Source organism: Protopterus annectens, chromosome 2.part1 (assembly GCF_019279795.1).
Source record: "Protopterus annectens isolate FY-2018-M chromosome 2.part1, PAN1.0, whole genome shotgun sequence".
NCBI classification, from domain to species: domain Eukaryota; kingdom Metazoa; phylum Chordata; order Ceratodontiformes; family Protopteridae; genus Protopterus; species Protopterus annectens.
The window spans coordinates 304,993,000-305,011,095 of NC_056729.1; the positions used below are offsets into that span (position 1 = coordinate 304,993,000).

At 42.9% G+C, this 18,096-nt stretch overlaps 1 protein-coding gene across 1 annotated transcript in view; it reads left to right on the plus strand.

Annotated features, from left to right (window-relative positions):
- Positions 1-16,724, plus strand: part of RELL1 (RELT like 1) — a 456,049-nt gene extending 439,325 nt beyond the window's left edge. The window contains exon 7 of the mRNA XM_044062145.1: positions 16,674-16,724. Coding sequence (XP_043918080.1) covers positions 16,674-16,697 — 24 coding nt within the window. The 3' untranslated portion in view covers positions 16,698-16,724. The remainder of the gene's footprint in view (positions 1-16,673) is intronic.
- Positions 16,725-18,096: the final 1,372 nt, after the last annotated feature.

Here is an 18,096-nt window from a genome sequence, read left to right on the forward strand (position 1 = left end):
CCATGCAGCAGTTCAAAGGGTGAAAAACCTGTGTATTTGTGGGGTACCTCTGTTTGCAAACAGTAGATGGGGGTCAATATCTGTCCCACTCTCTCTCTCAAACTGGTATGCAAATGCCTGTAGCATGGTCTTTAGTGTAGAGAAAGACCATTAGTCTGGGAGTGGTCTTTAGGTGCTTCACCCCACAATGTTTCCGCAGACAAGCCTGCAGGTCTGACATGAAATTGGCACCTCTGCGAGTGAGTATTTCTCTCAAGAAACCAATCCTGCTGAAAATCTGTATCAAAGCATTTGCAACCTTCTCTGTCTCGATAGGGAACAGAGCCACTGCCTTAGTGTATCTAGTAGCATAATCTTGCTACCACCAGAATATACTACTACCCTGTGGAACGTGAGATACTCAGAGGCCCCACAATATCCATAGCTACTCTCAGAAATGGCTCCTCAGTCACAAGTAAAGGCATCAACAAAGTTTTGACCTTGCCTACCTTTTGGCATTGCTCACAGGTCCTGCAGTACCCTGTTACATCCCTTGCAATCCCAGGCCAATAAAAATTCTGCATAATACATCTCTTGGTATGCTTTATGCCCATATGACCTGCAAAAGGAATGAGATGGGCTATGGCTAGAGGTGCCAGACAGTAGGTTCTAGGCACTACCAACTGCTGTATTACCTCACCCTCTAGCCCTCTTTCAGGGGTCTACTCTATACAGTAACCCTTTGTTCCAGTATACAGACTCCCCTTTTCCTTGAGCATAAGGTGCCTCCTTAGCTACATCCCTCAGGCCTCATAAGGTAGGGTCTGAAAGTTGGGTCTGTCTCAGCTCTACTTTTGTGACCCCTTCCAGCTCCCCTTCCACAGGAAGCCTAGTATCGTCTGACAGTGGTGCCTCACTGTCAGCCTGGGTTACTACCACTTATCCCTGTCCTTGCAGTCACCCTGTCCATGGGAACATCATTACCTACCAGCAGCTGTGGCTCACTTTTGCAAGGTAGCCCCCCTCCCTGAAATAGCCACATTACCAGCCCCAGCTTCGGGTGTGGGATCTGTTTGGGTCTCCCCAGGCTACCAAACCTACATTTCTGTCTCTCCAAGCCTGACTGCATGTAACTGCATGCACACAAGGTACTGCATTATCAAAATCATTCCCAATCAAGACATCTGCAGGGATATCCTCAAACACACTAATTGTTTAGAACAGGAACAAAACCACCAAAAGCCCAGTAAGTGTGTCTGATAAAACAAAGTATTTCAAAAGGTAGAAGAGTAAAGACACAACGGCTGCAGCTTCCAGTGTAAAAAAAACTTTACTATGTGCACAGAACACAAGCACTTTCACAAGATCCGCTTAATCAGGTGTAATAAAAGCAAATTAAGGGCAGATCCTTTAAATAAATATACTCTAGTCACATGAGAACATCCAGTCATTTAAAGCTTAAAATTTAAAGACAAACTATAAATAAACATAAGAAAAGAACGAAATATAGTAAAATAATATAAAGATGTGCAAAAAATGTAGGAATGAAATTCAGAATTGAAATAAATACGTCTCATAAAATGAAAAACAAATAAAAATATATGCATATATTAATTAAGCACAATCTACCACCTAAGCGGTCTGGACCTCAACTTAGGTCTGAGAGGGACACATTCATTTAATCCACACTCTGTCACCTCTCATCCTAACTATCCATGTGGATTCTAATTCCTCAGTTCTTAAACGTGTATCGCCCATCCTAACATTTTCATATACTCTTCCTATTGCTAAAAACTTAGTGGGCAGAATCTGTGTTAGTGACATGCTTAGCAAGGGCATTCACCTTGCTCTTTTTACCGATTTTTTATATATATATATATATATATATATATATATATATATATATATATATATATATATATATATATATATGCTCCCTTATGTGTTCCTTGAAAGACCTATCAGTTTTGCCAATATACAATCTATTACACTGAGTGCAGTGGGCAAGATATATACTATATGTTCAGTTTAGCAAGTAGCTGAAACACTAAAAGTATATGACTTCCCCTGATCTGGATGAAAAAACACACAGCTAGTATCCAAATATTGACAGTAATTGCATCTGCCACAAGGCATAGTGCCTTTTCATTCTACTCTACACAAATCCTTTCTCGGATAGCATAACCTTCTTTTAATTGACTTGCTATTTCTGAACATAAACTTAGGTACAGCGTCAATAAGACTCGCTAAATTAGAATCTGTATTAAGAATTCCAGTGCCTTCTTATTATATCCATATAATTATGGACATCTGTAGTAGAATGCAATGAGGAGGGTGTAAACTCTCACTGTGCAAAACATGGTTGACATAACATTCTTTCCTATATTATCTAGTATATATCTCACCTAGATGGTTTCTGGCTACCGTAACATCGAATAAGTCATTTTCATATTCAGAGTATTTGGATGCAAATCTCAATGTGTAGAATTCAGATATTCCAAAAATTCTGTAATTTAGCGAATCCTATTGATGCCATACCCAAGTACCTATATTTCGTACTTTTATTATGTTTATTTGTAGTCTGTCTTTAAATTTTAAGCTTTGTTTGATTGGATGTTCTCATGTGACTTTAGAGTATATTTAAAGGGTTTGCCCTTAATGTGCTTTTATTACATCTGATGAAGCGAATCTTGTGAAAGTGCTTGTGTTCTGTGCACATAGTAAAGTTTTTTACACTGGAAGCTGCAGCCGTTGTGTCTTTTACCTTTTGAAACCCCTTCCAGTTTGCTTCCTTTTCCACCCTCCCAGTCGAGATGAACCCTGGCCAAAAGTATTTGGAGTGAGATCCCTCCTAAGGTTCTGATTAATGTGGACTGCCCAAGCAAGTGCTGCTCCTCTTAACTACTGCAGGCTTCACAGTGGTTATGTCAGAGGCTCTCTCTTAGCAGTGGTCTCTTTTTCATCCACTAAGATAGAATATAATCTCTGGTGATAGTTTGGTACCCATGTTGTTTCCAGACAACTTACTACTAGCATGCTGTTATTCCCACTTGCTGACTCAGTTGCCTTTTGTTTGTATGCTACATGGCCCCTCGTTAAATTCAAAACATGTAACCACTGATCCTGGCCATGTACCTGAACTAGTGGCTTCCTCTGTTACTAGTAGACTCTATTGGTGTGATTTAGGCTGCCCACCATGGGTTCCCTTAAATCCATGTGCAGCACTGGGTATCCCCTTGTGCAGTGATGGCCTTCTTGCCAAGTAGAGATTCCCTTTTCTCCCCAGCTCATCTGCAGAGTTACATTCCCAGTCTGCCAAACAGATTGTCATGTCCTCAGGCAAAGTGCTAAGGGCTCGAACCCTCCCCAAAAGGTGTGCCAGTCTTTCAGAAGTGATGACCTGACACCCACTCGCCCACCTATGAAAATAAGTGCCAAGCTGAGTAATATAAACATACACATCTGTCTGCCTTCAGTCTATGCTCACAAAACTTTTTTCTGTAAGTTTCAGGTGTTAACTTTTAACAGTTAAATATTGTTTAAACTATGATAGAGTAAAACAGTATCAGACAATTTAGAAACAGCAGTTGCAGTTTTACCATGGAGTAAGGGGGTCAGAAACCATACCCAGAGCTCTTGGTCAGCAGTATACTGTTTACATACTCTTTCAAATATATGAATAAAACTATCAAAGTCATTCCTGTCTGCAAATTGTGGAAGAAATTTGCTGACCTTTGTTGCTTCGGGGGTCTGGCTATTCCCTTCCCCATTACCTCTATGACCCTGACGAAGGATCATTATTTCTGTCATGCTGATGCTCCTTCTCTTTTTCTTCAGCCTCCAAATGCAGCACTGTTTGATCTCCAAATGCCACAGTCTCTTTGGTCTCATGTTGATGCTGCTTTTCCTTTTCTTTGCTCTCCAAACATTGCAGTTTCTCTTTGGTCTCCAAACATCACAGTTCATGCTGACACTTTCTCTTTTTCTTCAGCTTCCAAACTGCGCAGTCTCTCTTCGGTCTCCAGTTCATGCTGATGCTGCTTCTTTTTCAGCCTCCAAACATTTGGCATCCAGTTCAAATCTCTTCCAACTCCAAACGGAACTTTAAGTCCTCTGAGGAAAAGCTGAACTGTCTTTCTGAAGACTACACATCCCCAACACCAGACTGGTTGTCCTCCTGGCCACTGGTCTGCACTGCATCTGTGATTAAGGCTACAATAATTTCATGTTTAGTCTGATTAGCATGCACCAGTCCTTCGAATTCACACACCTTAGCCAACTGGTTCTTTTTCAGCTTACCATAAACCTCTCCTGACATCTTTGCCTGCTTTCCCTGACTAAACTAAACTAACAAAAATAAATAAAACTGAGAAAATGAAACTCTGTTTAACTTGTGGCTGTTAAGAGTACACACACCTTTAGTGACAACTGCCCACAGGCTATCGAAGTTCAGTTATATGTGATGGACTTTGAACTCCTGGCCAGTAATCAAGGAGCCTCTGTCCTCACCACTGACACTGGTGAGGGACAGTCACTAAAAACAGGAATGGATTTACACAGTATTTTCAAATCCAGCTCTCTGCATCAAGCACAACTTCCCCCAAGAGCACACAAGGAACACTCTCTCCAAACCTTGGACTGGGTTTTGTCTCTGCAGATCCCAAACAAGATTCAGTTTGGAGCACTGTGTCCCAGTTCCAAGTAGATGACACACCCACACCTGGGTATTTGATTTTCTCAGACACACACACACTCTCTCTCTCACACACACACACACACACTCTCTCTCACACACACACACACACACTCTCTCTCTCACACACACACACACACACACTCTCTCTCTCTCTCTCTCTCTCTCTCTCTCTCTCTCTCTCTCTCTCACACACACACACACACACACACACACACACACACACACACACACACACACACTCTCTCTCTCTCTCTCACACACACACACACACACACACACACACACACACACACACACACACACACACACACTCTCTCTCACACACTCTCTCTCTCTCTCACACACACACACACACACACTCTCTCTCTCACACACACACACACACACACACACACACTCTCTCTCTCACACACACACACACACACACACACACACACACACACACACACACACACACACACACACACACACACACACACACACACACACACACACACTCTCACACACACACACACACACACACACACACACACACACTCTCACACACACACACACACACACACACACTCTCTCACACACACACACACACACACTCTCTCTCACACACACACACACACACACTCTCTCTCACACACACACACACACACACACACACACACACACACACACACACACACACACACACACACACACACACACACTCCTGGGAAAGACTGGTGCAGATTTACTAGCTCTACTGCTTTTTTAAGGTAACCATACTGCCACCAGTCAACTACTCTCGGACTCTTACAAAGGTTTCCAATTATATTGAGTAAAATCAGTACTAATATAATCGGTAGAGTGTAACCAAAGCAGCAAGGCTTTTCGGAGTGGCCTCAGTGTCATTAAAATGAGCACAGTACTCTTAAGTATACTCTAAAAGACCAGCCCCAATGAAAGGTATAAAATGTTTAATAATAAATAAAGTAGACTGTATTTCCTGACTGTCTAAAAGAATAACAGCTCCCTAGCTAACTTAATACAGCAAGGCAAAATTAGATGCGGAGATGCTTACTTCCATAAGACAAGGTGATGAGCTTCCAACTAAAACTGAACTCTATCAATCTCTAATAACTGACATAGATATTTTATATCATGTCCCAAAGAAAACGAAACAAACTCCTTTGAGAGTTGTGTCCTATCAGTGCTGGTTATCAAATGATGTCACATTTGATCCCCGGACTCTGGTACAATACACACTTGGGAGCTTTGCTAAGATATGTTGCAGTATCTGAAAGCTATAGAACAATTGCAAAAACTCTTCCCTTCCAGAATTCTTTGCTTAAACATAAACAATCAGTTATGATAGCACTGTTGATACATTTAACACAAGCATCTGTACAATTCAAGTGTGATAGTCAAATGACACAAAATTTACAAAACTCCAGCTAAACTCCAGTTATATGCTGGCATATATTACACATGCACTGCCATATTCTCCCTGGTATAGATGGCAATACTTCACATCACATCCTCCTATGATGATGAACATGCTATCTGCACCTGTCAGAGTCATCGCCATGTTGCTCAACCTGTATGTTTGACTTGGCCCCCTGCTGGCAGTGCCGGGTCTTTTTTTTTTTTTTTTGAAAATCTTTTTATTTTATTATCTTATAGACAAACAATACAAACCACAGAAGAACACTGTACAAACATCAACAAAAACTATAAACAACTATACATTGCCCATATCATTCATAATATATACAACAGATAATACATTAAGGAGATATAATACAAAAATGAAAAGTGTTTCAGGTTAAAAGACAATCAAAGAATACATTCCAAAAATTTTCAGAACAGAACTTGTGATTACCTTTATAAAAGAGATACATGTGAAGTTGTCAATCTCGCCTTCATTCTTGCTTGATGGGTTCGGAGCCGATCCTCAGCTCCGACTCGGCACTTGCTAAGCTCGAGAGTCACTTACCAGCTCGGGGCAGCCCCATATCCCATGATGCAAGGCAGTAAGTACCCAGATCTCGTTTGCCGCTTCGCTGATGAGGTCCTCCTTTTACCAGCTCCTGGTAAGTGATTTTTACATTACTATTTTTGCCCCTTTCTTCAAAAAAAACTTTATATTTTTAGTTTTAACTCAGTTTTAGTGCCTTTCTGACAAGATTTTCCCTGTCTCCTTAAAATCTTTTAGTCAGACTTTCTCCCATCCCATTCCCCCCCCCCCCTTGTTAGGGGGTGTGTGTGTGTCTATTATTGATAGTTTTTGATATATTTAGTTTAATTTCTTGGACTGGTGTTGTGTGTTTGTGTGTTTCACCATGTCTAAGGAAAGGGTCTCAGGCTTTAAGAAGTGTGACTCGTGCTGTCAGAAGATGTCTCTGACAGACGGTCACACTACTTGCCTTTACTGCCTGCGGCCTCTTCACCTGCAGGACTCCTGTGCTATATGTCACTCTTTCAGCCAGAGAGTCCTGCAGGAAAGAAGAAATAAATTAATTTTGAGGGGCCTTCCTAAGCCGGAGGGCTCTCCGGCTAAGTCGGCTCCATCTAAGACTTCAAAGTCTTCCAAGGCCCAGGCTTCTGTGTCCAAGCCTGTGGCCTCTGCTCCGACTCTTTCAGAGTCGAGATCGGCTCCGGCTGGAGCCGATTCTGGTTTACTCAAACCTTCGGTGCCGATTCTGGTTCGACCACTTCGGTGTCGGCTCCGATCGGTTCCGACCACCATGTGGCTCAGGCATCGGTGTCGGCTCCGATCTGCTCCGACACCGTTACTTTTGTGGCTGTATCGGCTCCGGCTGGAGCCGATGCATCGAAGCTACCTGTCGGTGCCGATAAGTTGTCGGCTCCGACAGTTTCTGTAGTTTCATCGGCTCCGATGGTTCCTTCGAGGAAGAGGTCTAGGTCCCCTTCCTTGGAGCCGATACTCTCGGCTCCGGCTTCACCTCTCCTCTCGGAACGGAGCCATCGGAGCCGATCTTCAAGGTCATCCAGGCTTTCTGACCATGATTTAGAGAGAGTGGTCAGTAGACTACTAAAATCACAGGCACTGGCCCAAATGCTACATAGTCAGTCTCAGCAGACGACTATGAGTCCACACCCCATTGCAGTTCCTCCTTCGACTCTACCCCAGAGTTTGGAGTTGGAGTCTTCGGGAATAGTTTCTGCTACGGCTGAGGGACAGATACTCCCTTCTGCTCCTTCAGCCTCTACTCTTATCACCTCTTCGACCTTCCTTAGAGGGATTCGGTGGCCGGGCTTCCCTGGTCTCCTCCGAGGGGGTGAGTGGCATCGGACCCTTGTCCGACCCCACTCTTCCCCTTGGAGCTTCGGCCTTGGTGAGCTCGGCTCCGACATCTGCCTCTGAGCCTTCCCTTTCGGTGGGTCCTGGAGTTTCTAGCTCTTCGGAGCGGGTTCTCTCGGACCTCCCTGGGAGGGGAGCCTTCGAGGTGATGAAGAGTGTGCTGGCCACTGGACTCAGTCAGCAGTCTGTTCCCTTAGCTCCTCCCTCTATAGTGCCTGTTGACATCTCTGCTACTTCTCTTGCTCCAGGACCCAGAGATCCTCCGCCTCAGGTTTCCCCACTGGGAATATCCCCCTCTTCCGAGGATTCTCCTGATTTGTCGGGAGATCCTCCGCGGAAGAGGACTTGTAAGAGGAAACACGTAGACTCCCCCGAGTCTATCACTTCAGATACTGACTTAGATGAGTCAGAGGGATCCCCAAGATCCCCCTCTGAGGATGTCTCCTTCTCAGATATCCTAGAACTCCTTAGACAGAGGGGAAACTGGCCCTCCAATAATCCCTCTGAGGATGAGTCAGTATACCTGGAGGCGTTTGGATCTCGGCCCTCCACCTCCTGGGTGTCTCCGCCTTTCGACCCCTTATGCAGGTTATTGCTCGAAAGGCGTGGGCTGCTCCTGACTCTGTAGAGCCAGTCCCTAGGAGGCCTTCTAAATTTATTACTGCCCCGTCGGACAAGCAATTCCTCACAAAAGGTGTCCCCGCTGATGCCATGGTGGTGGCGGCTGCCACCAAGAAGGAACTTGCAGATCCTTCCGTACCTGTCCATCCTCCTAATAAGGACTCTAGGACCATGGATAGGTATGGTAAGCGGATGTTTTCTTCAGCGACCTTTGCTATGCGTTCGCTGAACTACCTATGTCACTTCACCAGACTCCAGAGGGATATCCTTAAGGAGCTAGGTGAAGTAGTACAGGATCCTACAGCTGCAGGGGCTCAAGAAAAAATTGCTTCGCAGCTAGGAATCCTTAACTCCATTGCAAACTCCTCCATGAGGCTGATATCATATGCTGCTGATGGAGCGAGTAGGGCCGCAGGTACAGGTGTGGCTCTTAGACGCCAAGCCTGGATGCGGCTATGTAATTTTGCAGATCCCTTTAAGGCGTCCTTCACAAACTCTCCCTTTGATGGGTCAGCATTGTTTGGCCCTCAAGTGAAGGAAACGTTGACCAGGTGTGAGCAGGACGGCAAAACTCTTTCTGCCGTAGGAGTCCGTTTTTCCACCCCTTCTAGACCTTACCCCAAAGGACAGAAGGGTGGGAAAATGTGGTTCCGCAAATCCCAAGGAGTCACGCCGGATTCACGTGGTTAGTTTACCCCTAGAGGCAGAGGGGGTAACAACAACAGACGCCGCTGTAGAGGCAGAGGGGGTCCACAAAACCAGGGAAACAGAGAGTCTCTCTCTGACAAGCCCTTTCAGCATCCCTGAGATGTTGCCCGGCTGTCCCTCCTTGGAGGCAGTCGGGGGAAGACTATCGCTGTACCCAGAAGCCTGGCGTTCCCTCACTCAAGACAGATGGGTTCAGTCGATCATATCCGAGGGTTACAAAATTCCTTTCGAGGAAAGTCCTTTCTATCCCTCAAATTCCCTTCCAGATGTACCACCCGGTCTAAGGGAAATTGCAGAGTTAGAAGTCTTAAAACTACTGCAAAAAAGAGCCATTCAGCCAGTTACAACAGACCATTCAGAGCCCGGAATCTACTCAAGGTTCTTTTTGGTCCCCAAAAAGACGGGAGACTGGAGACCAATATTGTATCTCAGCAGACTCAAGTCTGTGAGGAAGACAAGATTCCGAATGGTCACTCTTCAATCAATTCTGCCCTTCTTACAGAAGGACAACTGGATGTGCTCAATAGATCTTCAGGATGCGTACTATCACATAAAAATTCACAGACGCTCCAGGAGATTTCTCCGCTTTCGGCTGGGGTCCAGTCATTTCCAGTTCAGAGCCCTGCCCTTTGGTCTCACTACAGCCCCCAGAGTGTTCACCAAATGCATGGCAGTGGTCACGGCTCACCTGAGACATCAAGGATTCCAGGTGTTTCTGTATCTCGACGACTGGCTCCTTTCAGCCACCACCAGGCATCAGCTTGTCCAAGCCAGGGATTACACAATAAATCTTTGTTCTCTTTTGGGCATCTCGATCAACTTCGAAAAGTCATCCTTATCGCTCGCTTCTACATGCGCCTTCTTCAGTGGATGTTGTTCACTCAGTGGTCTTACCAACAACTTCCAATGCGTCACCAAATACTGGTTACACAGATTTGCAAGAATCATCTTGCTTGGTGGATCACTTCTCCCCAGATTCACCAAGGCAGACACTTTGTACCCCCATCCCCGGTAGCCACTGTCACCACGGATGCCTCCCTGATCGGGTGGGGGGGTCATTATCAGGGCAGGATGGTTCATGGGACGTGGCAACCGTTTGAATACCACCTGCACATAAATGTCCTAGAGATGAGAGCAGTGCTTTTAACGTTGCAAGCCCTCAACGACTTTCTTCCCGTAGGGACAATTGCAGTCCACACAGACAACATGTCTGTAGTTTGGTATATCAACAAACAGGGCGGAACCAAGTCCTACCCCTTGTGTCGAGAAGTGCTCAGACTTTGGCAATGGGCGATCTCCTCTCATCGGTTTCTGGTAGCAACGCACATCCCTGGGAAAACCAACATTTTAGCGGACAGATTGAGCAGAGCTATTCTCATGCCTCACGAGTGGTCTCTCAAGCAGTCTATAGTGGAAGAGATTTTTCTGGAATGGGGTCGCCCATGTTGCGATCTTTTTGCTACTCCCCAAAACAGCAAATGCCCAGACTTCTTCTCTCTCTTCCCTCTGTCAGGCCATCCCCCCAGAGACGCTCTGACCCAGGATTGGCCCCAGGGACTTCTTTATGCCTTTCCTCCATTTCCTCTGATCCCTCAAGTTATCCAGAAAGCAACCGTTTTGAGAGCCAAAATGATTCTCATTGCTCCTTATTGGCCTCGACAAATTTGGTTTCCGTTCCTCCATCGTCACCTTTTGGTGCAGCCGTGGCATCTGGACCCAGTGCCAGATCTTCTGATTCACCAATCCGGTCAGCTGCACCGGTCTATCCCTTCTCTCAACCTCACAGCATGGTTGCTCCACTTCCTTCCTTAGCCAGGCTTCCTTTGATCTCTAACCCCGTTAGAGACATTCTAGTAGCTTCCTTAAAATCCTCTACCAGGAGGATTTATACAAGCAAATGGAAACGTTTCTCTTATTGGGCTAAAGCCAAGAATATTGATCCCCTCACTGCTCCAGTTCAGGCAGTTTTGGATTTCTTAGCGGAGATTTTTCATGCAGGCTCCTCCTCTTCCACAGTTAGAGTTCAATTGGCTGCTATCTCGAACTTTCATGTCGGGTTCGCAGATCACAATATTATGTCCCACAGGCTTTGTAGAGCCTTCTTGAAAGGAATTTTCCTCCTGAAGCCTCCAGTCAGGAGTCCTCCTCCTCAATGGGATCTAAATTTAGTGCTGACATCCTTGATTCTTCCCCCCTTCGAGCCAGCTGTTTCTTGCTCCCTGAAATTTCTTTCATGGAAAACCTTATTCCTAGTAGCTATTACATCGGCCAGGAGGGTGTCTGAACTTCATGCTCTATCTGTTCGACCCCCCCTATTTGGTCTTTCACAAAGACAGAGTATCATTGAGAACTAATACGACCTTTTTGCCAAAGGTCATCTCAAAGACTAATTTGAATCAATCCATTGATCTCCCTGTATTTTTTCCAACCTATTCTAACAGATCGGAACAAAAACTACATTATCTTGATGTCCACCGCCAACTCAGATATTACTTGGACAGAACTAAACAATTTAGGAAATCCGATCAACTCTTTGTTTCCTATGCTGATAACAAGAAAGGCCTTCCTGTCTCAAAAGTGACCTTATCTAGATGGCTTTCTTCTGTCATCTCTGAAATTTATCGGCTCAGGGGAAAACAGCTGTGCTCAAAACCTAAAGCACATTCAACAAGAAGCTTAGCTACGTCTACAGCCTTTCAAGCTAGACTTCCTTTAGACACTATTTGTGCAGCGGCCACTTGGGCCACTCCTCATACTTTTGTTTCCCATTACAAATTGGACTTGGCCTCCAGGGACAGAGCCAGTTTTGGCTCTACAGTCCTCAAGAGTCTGTTCCATTGAGCCACCCAGGATAGAGGTGCTAGGGACGCGGTCCCATCAAGCAAGAATGAAGGCGAGATTGACAACTTAACATTGAGAAGTTATGTACCTACCATAACGTTCCATGTTAGTTGTCTTCTCGCCTTCTTTCTTGCGACCCTCCCTCCTTCCCCCAGGCCTGGACAGACCTTTTTCTACAAGGAATTATTATGCTGAAGACCATACAGAGCTGGTCCTTCTTCCATCCTGCAGGTTTTTCTTTCTTCTTCTTCCTTTTGGAAGTGTTTTATGCTTGGTGCTATTGCCCTTTTGTCATCAAACGAGATCTGGGTACTTACCGCCTTGCATCATGGGATATGGGGCTGCCTCGAGCTGGTAAAAGTGACTCTCGAGCTTAGCAAGTGCCGAGTCGGAGCCGAGGATCGGCTCCGAACCCATCAAGCAAGAAAGAAGGCGAGAGAAGACAGCTAACATGGAACGTTATGGTAGGTACATAACTTCTCATTTTGTGCCCTAATATGCCTAATTACCAATTCCTTTAGACCTTCCCATGTTAGTGCGGCTTGGCACTTCCAATGCAATGAGATATAATATTTGATAAATATGACAATTGAAATCACCACCTTGAGCTGAGCTTTAGTAATATTATCAGGAGGGATATGTAATAAAGCAAATTGCCAAGAAAGTGTTGATTTTTCGTATCCCATTTTCTCCAGAATACCTTTAAGGGCACACCATAGTCTGTACACACATTTGCAACTCCAGAAAATGTGATATATATCTGCTACTTGATCCTTACAAAATGGACACAGAGAAGACGAGTTGGGATGAATTTTATTAATGATTGCAGGTGTTAAATACACATTATTGGTGATCATGAGTTGCGTATAAAATAATTTTTTAAAAGGGATATATTTAATACTTGATTTGAAAGCCTCTTTCATTAGTGCGGGAGTTATACTCGGGTCCTTATCTGACCAGAATTTAGAAAATACTGGCAAATTGTTAGATCTGATAGAGATTAATAACATATACATTGGAAGTCATTTTCTTTTTTAGCAGAAGAAGTTTCCAAATAACCTTGGCAATTTCGATATTTTCTCTAGATAAGTCAGAATGATCATAGTATGGATTCAATAGTTCAAAGATTTGTCTAGTTATTAAAGTATATTTATTGGATAAATTAAAGGTTTGCCTGATCTCTGATAACTTCAGATGTTTGACTAAGAAAAAGTCTGCCATGCACTTATCCTTAATAAGGGTGAAATTGTCCAGATTTATCAAGTTACCATTTAGAGTTAAATTGGGATTTAGATGTATTGGTTGGAGGGAAATGAACGCCTGCAAAAGTTTTAGCGAAGACAATAGTTTATGAAATCTGATAACGTTATATTTCAGGCCATAAAAGATTTTATATTTGTCTAGACTAACTTTGCTCAAGAAAGGTAAGGCTAGACTAACTTTGCTCAAGAAAGGTAAGGCGGATGGATTGAATTTAAGGGATCTAATATAATTGAAGTAAAGTAATACCCACTTAGGGTGCCAGGCATCTGAGGTATTAATATAGTTTGCTATCTTAATAATTCTACTACTTTGAATAATATCATAGTAAAGTTTGAAGTCAGGAAGAGAAATACCACCCAAATCCTTCGGGTAAGTAAGTTTAGAATACGAAATTCTCACCGATTTAGGAGACCAAATAAACTTAGAGAAGGTTGAGTGTAATTTATTGAAAAAGTATATAGAGGGATAATCGAATTAGTCGAGTTGAAAATATACAAGAATCTGGGAAGGATATTAATTTTTATAATAGTTGCACGTGCCATAAAGGGAAGCTTAAGTTGAGACCATCTCTTTAAATCCCATTGCACCTCCTTCCAAAGAGAAGAAATGTTCTCATGATACGAAATAGATTGATCAGTTGAGAAAGTTACCCCCAGGTAACGAAGACTTGAATTAACTGGAATAACATCAGAGGAAAAATTTAGGGGATATGGTGATGTGATATTAACCGGAAAAAATTTGAGATTTGTTTTTGTTAACTTTGTAGTTGGCAAATTTAGAGAAGATATTAATGGATTTCATGATTTTCTCTAAGTCCGAATTTGGTAAAGAGAGGTAAATATTTAGATCATCCATAAATGCCGAGAGGGGATACTAGTTCTAAATAGCTTGGGGATGATCTGATGAGTTTTTGTTTAATAAGAAGGAAGAGAGGCTCTATATATAGATTAAATAATAAAGGAGAGAGAGGGCAACCTTGTCTCGTACCATTAATTATGTTAATCCTCTCAGATATACCATTATTAATATGTAGTGTTGTATAGGCTTTGTGGTAAATGGTCTCAATAAATTTTGTGAACGATGTAGGAAAGTTAAATAGAGGCAGAATAGAGAGTAAAAATTTCATACTCATTCTATCGAAGGCCTTAGAAGCATCTATTGCTAGAGTGTACAGGGGGTACCTAGCTAAAGACGAGAAAGTTATCATAGTTTGTGTAGAATGCAGCCTGGGATGTTGTCTGGTCCCATGGATGCTGTGTTCTTGGCTTTGGAGAGTGTGGTTTTTACCTGTGCAACCGTAATTACAGGAACTTTGCATTCTTCTGGTATAGAGATGGGCTCTTTAGGGGGTGAGAGGGGGTTAAAGTTAGCACTGAACCTATCTGCCAGGATGTTGGCAATATCAGTTGGGTCTGTATATTTAGTGCCATTGTGCTGTAACTCGGAGCAGATCTGAGTGTTGCCATTGAGATTCTTGACATGGCTATAGAATGCTTTGTGGTTGTCTTTAGAATCAGTGGCGATTTTGTTTTCATAACTAGCTTTGGAGGATTTTATCAGGGATCGCAGCTTCTTGCTGAGGCTGACCAGGGAGCTCCTCCACTCATGAGATTTTACTCTTTTGCAACAGTTTCTTCCTTCTGTTGTACAGTTTGTTTATGGCAAGGGACCACCAGATTGGCTTCCTTTTTTTGGAGGATAGCGTCTTGGTTCTGTTTGGGATAGCACGAGCTATGCACTCGTGTAAGTGCTTATAAAGTGCAATTGTGTAGGATTCAGTAGTTGTAACTGTATTGTCCATCTGCATGGGTGTCATGAAGTTCACCACTTCTGTCTTAAGAAGCATGAAGTTTGGCTTTGGAGAATTTTTTACCGTAGTTTCCTTAATGGGGGGGGGGGGGGTGAGGGCAGTATGTGGATATCTAGGGTAATAAGCTTATGGTCGGATCGGACCAAGGAGGTATTTACTTCAGGTATGGAACACCAGTCACTCATGTTGGTAATGACTAGATCTAGGATATTGTTGCCCCTGGTGGGGGTGTGGATAATTTGATCCAGGGCATTGGAGTTTATGAATTCCAGAAAGCGTTAAGCGAAGGAGTTGGTACATGAGTAGTTTTCCCAGTTAATGGTGGGGTAGTTGAAATCGCCCATTGTTAGGGTGTTTGAACCCTAATATTTTCCATTATATCAAGAAAAGAGGAGTGGGAATCCTGGGGCATGGTGGGGGATCTGTAGCAAGCTACAATTTGCATTGCAGTTTTGCTCTTCTGCCTTAAATTTCTGCACAGGAAACTTTATTTGATTGTTGATAACATTGTAAGACTAGATAACGCCCCAAATCATGTTCATTGGCAGCAATTCCTTGAACATGTCAAAACTGATTTTGCTACTTACCCAGGAATTTCTTTTTGGTATCAAAGATTTTATGTATGTATCTATGTAATGTTTTTTATTTATTGGAGAGACAAGCCTGTTACTATCCCCTATCATTTTCAATGCTCAGACTACAAGGTGGATATCAGTTTTCCAGATATCCTTGTTTCTGTGCACTCGCATGACCTTAGATTACGTCTTTAGACACATACCCTCATAGAAATGAAGATTAGTAAACTTGAAGATTCATCATTCAGTAAAAGCCAGATCAGGTAAAGTTTTAGCAACTGCCATACCATTTTGTCTTCTCACTAGCTGCAGATATTTAGAATCCTTGTAGGAAGGGATCAAGAAGGGGGAGGGTTAGCCAACTTCATCTCAGTCATGCAATGCATTAATGATGATAGCTGATACTAGTACCGACTGCTGCAGGAAACGTTTGGAATAATGCTTCTTAAAGCTGGAGGTTAAACATATCTGACCTACTGACAGATTTGGGAGTTTGCTGGTGTCTGTGGTAATTTTTCTTAATATTTCTGGATGTGTCATTTCAGGCTCATTTGCAGACTTCAGCCTATTTAAGCTCAGAACTGCTTTTCCATAAAAAGCATTTCTGTCCCTTGTTTGCTCTTTTACATTTGCTGCTTCTGCCCAGTTATGTACTTTGCCATTTGCTTATGTCAGCACAGATTACATACACTTGTGTACTAATGCTTTTGCATTTTAAACTAATGCCTTTGTAATAGAGAATGGGTTATTTTAGATAACATTGAAAGTTCACAGATGAGATAGCAAATACAGCAGCTCTCCTGTGACTTTACAACTAAAATTATGGGTGCACTCATTTTTTGGTGCCAAATTTCTAATGCATTTCTCTTTCTCACCCTACAGACAAGAAAAAGCCCTGAAAAGTGATTTTTGTAAGGTAAGTGTGTAAAAGTTTTAAGTGAACTGCATACATAAAAGTACTAGTAGTTCAAAATGTTTGTACTTCCATATTTAAGTGTGTACTCGGTGACTTTATTGAAGCAAGTAGTATCCGTTAGCCAGCTTTGTATACTGTTGTACCAAATTTTCTATTAATTTGGAAAGTACTTTACCTTTTTGAAGTAGTATACAGTACAACTGTTTGACACTAGAAAGCACAAACTCTGAGCAGCAAGTAATCACATGAGAGCCAAAACTGAATCTCACACTAGAGCTAAAGAAGCTTTCTTGGATGGGCTTCACCCCCCCCCCACAGCACCTGTAATGAAAGTAGGAGTGTCCCCAACACCCCTTCAATGTATATATTGTAACCATGGAGAGTGGTGTACCTCAGAGAAAAGTACATATTCATGGAAAATCAGGTGTCCATGTTTGCACTTTAGAGTGTCAAACATCTGTCTTGATTCCAGACCACACGTGTGTAGTACAGTTTGATCCAGATGAACTCTATACACTCCACCTTTCCCTTTATATTTAAATAAAGGGTATAGTGAAATGGGAAAGTAAGGGAAGATAATTAAGGGAGCGCACTGAGGGATAGACCCTTGCAGTTAAAGGCAATAAAGAGGGAGGAGGAAGGGAAATTACATGTGATGAAAGGAGAACTGCATAAGGTGCAGAATCATTAAACAAGGTTAGGTAGAAGTTGAGCGGAAAGATGACTCAATATTAAAGACCTACAGTTGAATACTAGAAATGGGGTGACCAATCGGGTTGAGGGAAAAATAGGAAAGATGAGGATCTGGGATATTTGGGTGATGTAAAGTGTTAAAGGTAGGGTTTTCAAAGTTGAAAGTTCACCGAGAGTTGCCGATAACGAGAGCAATATAGAAAATAGGATAAGGGGGACTGCTGATGTCTGTGCAGACTTGTATATGACTAAGCATAGTGAAGAGGGTGGTAGAAAAGTTGGAGCTATGGAAGGGGAAGATAAAATGTGAATGGGGGGCACAGGAGGGATAGCACAGGGATGAGAGGACAAAACATTATAGTGACAGATGCAGTGGGGGTGATGTGCACCATATGAAAGATTGGAAGGCAGACAGTAAAGGAGTATTTTTTTAACGGATTTTTACAAAATTATGATTGAAAATATAAAGATATTAACAGATTGAAGAGTATTTTAAGGCATGAGGACTTTCAAGTTTTGGTCAGCAATAGTTATAGTGGTTGTTTGAGGAGCCAGCTGTCCAAGTGTGAAAGGTTTTGCCACAGTGTTTTGTAGAAACAATGGTGGAGATTTGAGAACTGTTCGCTGAGTAGATATGATTGGAACTTGTTAAAGGGAAGTCCTTGTCATAAAACAGGAAGATGGTAAGGTTAATGG